Raw genomic sequence first — 7,804 nt, forward strand, 5'->3', positions numbered from 1 at the left:
TCATACAAAATTTCGCCTTTTAAACAGATTATGTATATAACTCACTATTTGGTTGCAAATTTTAATTGTTCTAATATAGTCAGTAAATGTTCAAGAAAATGTCTCTTTACATTTGTACATCTGTACATTAAAGTTTTCGTCTTCAATAATATTACTATTTTTTGTTTTATTTTTATTCTTTTTGCACTTTTCTAATTAACTTTAGATTTTGTATTATTGGAATTGGCTTGCGTCAGTGCTTGCGCTTTGGTCATTTTGCAAACGGTGTCGTATAACGCTGGAAAGAATTGTATGACAAAGTACACTGAGGCGAGGTATGCGCATATGAGTATGGTAAGGAAGAGATCGAAAATGGCAGGTTTCACATGATATACATTTAGGCGCGCCTCTTGACCATCGTAGAACATAAAGTCCGGATCACGTGTGTCGGGTTTATCATACATGATCTTCACATTCTTTAGGTACTTTTCGAAAGCGTTCTTCAGGTCGTTATTATGTAGCGCAGATTTGACTTGCAGATAGGCTTTAATGAGCTTCTTATTGATACTCTGCAAGTAAAAACATGTCATAAATAGCTTATATAATTAACTATTAAATTATTGCACTCACCATTGGCCCAGCAAAGATTTCATATGGCTCTTGTAAACCATACACGTAATGTGCTAGCGTTTCAGCTAAAATTTTAGCGTGCTGTTGCGTTTGCGCAATAATTTGCTCTTCTTCGTCTTTGAATATAGTGGCGCGTGCTGGCTCTTTCGGTGATTTCAATGCAGATATCGTGAAAGCTGGCAAACGGCGCATGCTGAAACGTTCATGCTCCCAGGCGAGTTGCTGATCAGCCAAATTGATTTTCTTGTGTACACCATCGACTGTAACATTGCCATATTGTGCCGCTACGTTTTTAAGTAACTTGAAGAAATCATTCATTGCGGTGCCCTCTTTGGGTGGTTTCGAGACGTGCATGTAAAGGTTGCCAGTTTCTGCGTTCAACGATTGGGTAATCGTGTCTAAACAGAGTACAAAATCAACGTTCTGAAGTAGAAAGTAAGTTGGTATTAAAAATCAATGAGAAATATAAAGATAAATGTTTCACATATAAAGCATTTTTCCTAGCGAATAAATTATTACATATTATATATTCTAAAATTAAAGTATATGGAGATTTCAAGCAATATACTAATTTGTTTGTTAATTTAGCAATATTTTTAAAGCCTTTAACTTGTAGACGCTCTCAAACCTCGTCTATTATATTAGTTGGATTCTTGGCCGCAATTAAAGAACCGGTAATAGACACGATGTCTTCCTTTGTTCCATAGCGCAGCGTTTTACATATTTATTTTCAATGAACATAATATTTTCTTCTTAAATAAGAAACACAACAACTGTACCTGCAGTTGCACATTCTCATCGAGCCATTTTTTGACTCCTTGAAAATTCAACAGTGTTCCGGATTCTGTGAGTAAGAATAATAAGCGATATTTGGGCACTGCGTTAGGTGTGCTGTGCAATTTGCTAAATACATCCGCGAGTGTTAGAAATACAGCGGCATCGGCGTTTAAAGGATATTCCTACACAGGGAAAAAACCAATGTTTCATTAATAATATTCCCAAGAATACAATTGGTTTCCTTACATTGTACAATCCGAATGTGTTGAGATGTGAGGTTATGACTATTAATGGCAATTTGCTGTTGGACTCACCGCCACTTTCCATTTGCTTCAAAATTTTCGTAGTGGCCGCCAATTCACCTTGTATAATTGGTATTCTACTATTTTTGCTAGCTAAATGACTGGCACCAGAGACAATAACCTGATAGCCATTGGCCGATATCGATGACAGCAGCTCTGTAGCTGCTGATGTGCGTTGAGCTTTGCCCTCAATATTTTTGCTGGTTGTTCTTGTGATATCCGTTATGATGCGCTCAAGCTCGGAATTATACGGTGAGAAATATATGGGAATTGAATTTGGTTGTGCCAGCATAGCTTGTTCAAGCAAATTGAGGTGCTAAAGGTACATAGAAATAAGGTTCCATTAGTTTAAAAAACTATTCATAATAAATGCGGGCATTCGCAGTACTTCTTTTTCCTCAAATGTCATATCACTGACATGCTGCGGTAGCAGTATAACCAAACCTCCAGCTTTTTGCCGAATTTCACGGAACTGGTCGATAGTTAAATCTTGTAATCTAGCAATAAAGATATTAATTTAGCAATACACATTTTTCGTAAAAATAATATTTACTTTGCAACTACACAGTGCCTGCCAGTACTCCAAGTATAGAGAGATTTCGCCTCTAGCGATAATGCAGATGCACGACATCCTGAAATAATAAATGAAATCGTGTATAATATCTTGGATATATGTTATATAATTATAGAAGAAATGTATTTTACAAATGCTAATTAATTTTTCTGTATATTTACATATTATTATCAATATACATTCTAACCTCAAAAGTAGCGCATTTTTGTTTGGTATAGCACACAATTAATAAATGAATACACTGCAAATGCACATGCAGTAACCGACTATAAAGATAAGTTAACACACAAAAATTAAAACCTTGATAGCGCTAACATAACCTAATTGCAACAACCAAAACAGGAGTTAATGACCAACTTGCACATAGTGACACATCACTTTAATATCAATGACAATGTCGGGCACGACCACTCACCATAAGCCACACCATTCACATCGAACTGTGACATCCGTTGCACGGAGAATTCACTGGATGCCAATACAGGATTGGCTGAGCAAATGAGTAAAACTGGTAATGCAATCAGTAGATAGGGCAGTCCACCGCGGAAAATATCCGCAAAATTCTCAGCATCCTCAAACATTGTGACACTTTTATGTGAGTATTGCGCGGAGCTGGTTATAGACACTGTATTATCCTACGATACAACTTCTATGTCAAAGACAGGTGTTAATTAAATTATAATAATTAAATTTAATTTGTTCTAATTAGGCAAACTTGCGCCCGGCTGATTTTTCTCATAACTAATTTTCATTTGGTAGGGTTGATTTTTAAAGTATCACTAAAAATGCAGGTGGCCCTTCTAATTTAATGTTAGATCACTATCTTTTACATGACACGCTATAAGTAAATTCGCATGATATTACTGATATTTCTTAAACTTTAAAACATTATATTTCGAATAAACTCGAAATATATTTAGATAAAAAAACCAGTACAAAAATCAGAAAAGACGTTTCATTGTCATGTCAGTTATTTTTGACATAATCAACCCTGTTTTCTTGGTTTTTGTTGACCTGTCAACTTGTGTTTAATGATGATTCCACTTGCAATACAATTCAAACAGTTATCGATACATATGTATTATTATTTGTTAGTTAGAGTAAACAAATTTATAACTGTAAATTTTTAGAATTTTATTAAAAAGTGTGTAAGTTCCTTACTGATATGGAGTAAGTCTATTAAAATATCCTTATTTAGTAATTTATGTGGTATTAATTACAACAGGTATAATTTTCAAAACGAATTCAAAAACTTAATTAATTAATTATATTTTTCAGCACTTGTGCCACCCTGTGTGTAAACATCAGCTTTTCCCGGCTACCGTTAGCTGTCATCAAATTGCAGTAGTTTCCGCTTCGCCATTCCAAAAGTTTTTATTTTATTATGTTGCAGTGGAATATTGTGAATTTTGTTAATAAAAATCGGTTAATTAGTGAAATGTATACATAAAACCATTAAGTGAATAATGCATTCAAGTAGCGTAGTGTTATTTGTGGGCTTGGCTTGTCTACTAGCGCAAACCAAGAGAAATGATATGTATGCGGGTGTGTGTTGTCGTTCGCAAAATATAATGTGTTTAAGCGATTAATTATTTAAAATTATAATTCATAATGTAATTTTATTGTACATTTCAGATCTACGCCAAAAACAGCAAATTTTGTCTAATGAGAGAAGAAAGTCAAGTGAGTTTTTTCATTAATATTATATAGTAAATAATATGAAAAATATATAACATTTTTAACGATTGCTAAATCAGTCCTATAGGGGAATAGTTAATTAAGTTACAATTCCGAACCTTAATTAACAGACGATTTATGCATGCAAAGTATGAATATGACAGTGGTACAAAAACTCCGTCTAATAACGCTATTTTATACTGGTACCACTGGAAGTCAAAGGACTTTTTTGAAAGATTTCAAGGACGTCAAAGAATTTAATACTATTCGTTTTTTGACTGAGGGCTTTCATTTTATTTATTTTTGATTTTATGAGGTACATATACAAGCTACGCAAACTGCGCACCTGAAGTTGCTTCGAATGAATGTTTATTATTATAATTGTAAAGAACACACTTTGGCATTTATTTTTTTAAGATTATCTCTTGCAAATGCTGGCTGCGGCTACGTCTCAGATGGTCAATCCGTTGAGTTCAATTTTTGATGACTCGTTCAAGAATTCCGACTGGTAACTGGTGAATGACACTCGTGCTGTTTGCTCTAAGGCTTGAATCCAAGTGGCAGTGTCCGCATAGATTTAAGATCTTATATATCCCTACAGGAAAAAGTCTAATGGTGTGATATCATGCGATCTTGGCGGCCAATCGACCGGCCAAAAACGTGAAAATATCTGCTCACCGAAGTTTTCTCTCAATAAATCCATTGATTGATGCGATATGTGGGAAGTGACGCCGTCTTGTCGATGATTCTACCGGTCAACAAACCACACTTAACTGTTCTTTTCTGGATAAAATATCATCATTTGATTCTCTTCAGCTTGCTCTTCGTCCCAAATGCGGTAATTTTGCTTATTTACATACGCACTGAGACAGAAATGGGCATCATCGCTGAACAAAATTTGGACGTTGGATCTTCTTAGAACGTTTCAAGAGCCCATAGAGCGAAGCAATGTTGCTTGGGAAGGACAAGCGGCTTCAGTTATGGTACAAACTGTATTTTGTGCGCTTCTTCTCTACCTGATCTCTCCAGCGGAGTGAAGGTCTATGCTTCCCTCGCGGATACTGCGTCGAATACTTTCAGAGCTGGAGTGTGTTCATCCATACGGACGACAAGACAACTCGTACAGCTCCTCTTTCCATCGTCAACGTTATTCGCTGACATTGTTATTGCTGTTAATACTAGTTCCGGCGCGATTGTTGAAGCCAATGATATCAATATCATCGCCAGCAGTTATACACTTCTGTAGAAGATTGTACCTTCTCTATTCAGCTCTGCAGCTCGAATTATTTTCTCCATTAGCAGATTGAAAAAGTCTCACGATAGGGAGTCGCCCTGTTTGGTATTGAACGACTCGGTCGCCAGTTTACACAGTTTACACAGCCGTAGTAGCTTTGCTGAGATACAAAATTCACACATAGTGACATTGAGGTAGAGGTGGTGAGTGTCGATTCTCTTTTCATGGGACTTTTCCAAGATTTGGGGCATGGTGAATATATAGTCAGTTGTTGAATTGCCAAGCTTAGAGCCACACTGATAAGGTCTAATCAGTTTATTGACGGTGGGCTATAATCTTTCACACAATACGCTCGATAGATTCTTATACACAGACACAGATTGTGGGGTCTCACTTTTTGTGGATTGGGCAGAGCACACTTAACTTCCTATTGTCGGGCATGCTTTTGTCCGACTATATTCTACAAAGAAGCTGATGCAAGCTACTTATCAGTTATTCGGCGTCATGTTTGATTAGTTCGGCCGGCAATCCATCGGCCCCCACCGCTTTGTTGTTCTTCAAACGGAAAATTGCTATTCGAGCTTCTTCATGGTCGGGCAATGGAACGTCTGCTCCATCGTCATCGATTGGGGAATCGGGTTCGCCTTCTTCTGAAGCTATACTTTCACTGCCATTCAGCAGTCTGGAGAAGTGTTCCCTTCATAATTTTAGTATGCTCTGGGCACCGGTTACTAGATCACCGCTGAGGGTTCTACAAGTGTATGCTCCGGTCTTGATACCTTCTGATAGTCGCCGCATTTTTTCGTAGATTTTTCGAGTGTTACCACTGTCGGTCAGCTTGTCAAGCTACTAAACAGTAATGATTATTTTGATGTGTCATTTGGCACAAACGGTACTAACAGACATACATAGAAACAAAATTTTGAAAAATGGGTTTTCGCGCGAAATTTAAATTAAAAAGTCTTACTATTTTTGCCCACAATTGTATGTAATAAACAAGAGAAAACTTTCACTCTGGCTGCATAGAAGCTATAATACCATTCACAGGGGCATTTCTTATAGCAACTATACGCATTACTAAATCTCAAAACGCAGCCGGCCAATGGTTTATATTCAACAAAAAAAAAAAAACGTTTTTAGACCTCGCTTTAAAAGCCAGTACCCTTTAACTAACAAATCATATTTACTTCAGAGGTTGACAGGATTCCAATGAAAATCGTGAATAATATAAACCTCACTACAAACGTGCTAAAGCGTATAATGGTTATCTTCTATAAAGAACGACAAAAATTTTCCTTTTTGCGTAGCAAGCTTAAGGAAATTAAATATACATATACATAGGTAAACAAACAAACAAATCCATACGTAAAATAAATCATAAAATAAATGCGTGAAAATCGAATTTCCCTTATTGCCCATGGAATTGCGTTATCGCATTTACAAATTTGGGGTATTTACAACTGAATAACAGTTACAAAGCAGGTGTAAGAAGGAAGGGAGACGTAGCGAAAGAGAACGGTGGAAGGAAGGCATGGCTGACAGAGGAGAAATCGGCAGGGAGTAATCTTGCGGGTATGAAAGAGTATAACCAGCCATAAAAATGAATTATTTTCGAAAAGCAAGTGTATGCTTTACTAATCGTTTGGCGGCAGTTTCGGTAAGATGGCAGTATGGAAAGTAAGATAGTAAAAGTATTTTAAGGCTAATTAAAAGATAGCGAATATTCTAGAAGATCGAAGCCAAGATTTTTAGTGTATGTGAATTTGCTAAGCTTGTTACTTCTCAAAGTAAAAAGCCTTTTTGAAGCCACTGTCGTAGGTTAAAACACCGAATCAATTATATTTACTATCTTAGGCATAACTGACTAATTTTTAAGGTGCAATGGCTTGCACTATCTCAAAATTGTTTGTAGCTAAACTTGTCCTTTACTTCAAAATAGGTTTCAGTTGCGGCGATCGTATCTTCTTTCGCCGAAAAGTTCTTCTCAGCGAGCATTCTTTTGAGATCTGAGAACAAAAAATAGTCACTGGTGAACAGGTCTGGAGAACACGGTGGATGCAGAAGTAATTTGAAGACCAATGAATGGATTTTTGCCAACGTTTTCACTGATACAGCACTTTCTTTTTCTTCAAATTCGGCCGTTTTTCGGCAATTTCGTTCTTCAAATGGTCTTCATTGGTTCTTCATTTCTCAAGACAAACAATAAAAAGTATTCCATGCGTATTCCAAAATACAGACACCAGATTCTTGCGAACCGATTGTTTTTTCCCACTTTGGCGCTCTGTCCGGAAACTCGACACCAAAGCAACTGTACATTTTTTTCCTTTCAGAAGCAATTTTTTGTCAAGACGCGAAGTTCCCTTTTATCCATTTTTTCACAATAATAAAAGTTGCTAAAGTGATATAATTTACAAATGAACGATCCGACAGCTGTCAAGTTTATACACGCGCCTTTTGAAGGTTCGGGCTAGTAAAAGTCATATGCGTGATATATGTATATGAGTCAGGCCGGACACTTTTCAATTGACCTGTTATTAACGGGGTTTTCAATAGAGACGCTACAAAATTAGACCGATAGGCGATAGGGACAGCAAACCACGCCATATTTTTTCTCGCTCTTTTGACATTTTT

The 7,804-nt window shown here is 36.5% G+C and overlaps 1 protein-coding gene across 2 annotated transcripts; it reads right to left on the reverse strand.

Annotated features, from left to right (window-relative positions):
* Nucleotides 1-105: 105 nt before the first annotated feature.
* LOC120781542 (nicalin-1) lies at nucleotides 106-3,128 on the reverse strand. Of its 2 annotated transcripts, XM_040113776.1 has the most exons (8): nucleotides 2,678-3,128; nucleotides 2,242-2,320; nucleotides 2,077-2,185; nucleotides 1,633-2,004; nucleotides 1,389-1,568; nucleotides 1,238-1,303; nucleotides 610-1,032; nucleotides 106-548 (listed from the first exon to the last, which is right to left on the reverse strand). In XM_040113776.1, the coding sequence occupies exons 1-8, from the start codon at nucleotides 2,841-2,843 to the stop codon at nucleotides 192-194; spliced, it is 1,752 nt and encodes a 583-aa protein (XP_039969710.1). In that variant the 5' UTR covers nucleotides 2,844-3,128; the 3' UTR covers nucleotides 106-191. The 2 variants fall into 2 exon arrangements, with proteins under 2 accessions (XP_039969710.1, XP_039969715.1); XM_040113781.1 differs by lacking the exon at nucleotides 1,238-1,303 and having other exon boundaries at nucleotides 2,678-3,126.
* Between the last annotated feature and the right edge of the window lie 4,676 nt (nucleotides 3,129-7,804).

This window comes from Bactrocera tryoni, chromosome 1 (assembly GCF_016617805.1).
Source record: "Bactrocera tryoni isolate S06 chromosome 1, CSIRO_BtryS06_freeze2, whole genome shotgun sequence".
Classification (NCBI taxonomy): domain Eukaryota; kingdom Metazoa; phylum Arthropoda; class Insecta; order Diptera; family Tephritidae; genus Bactrocera; species Bactrocera tryoni.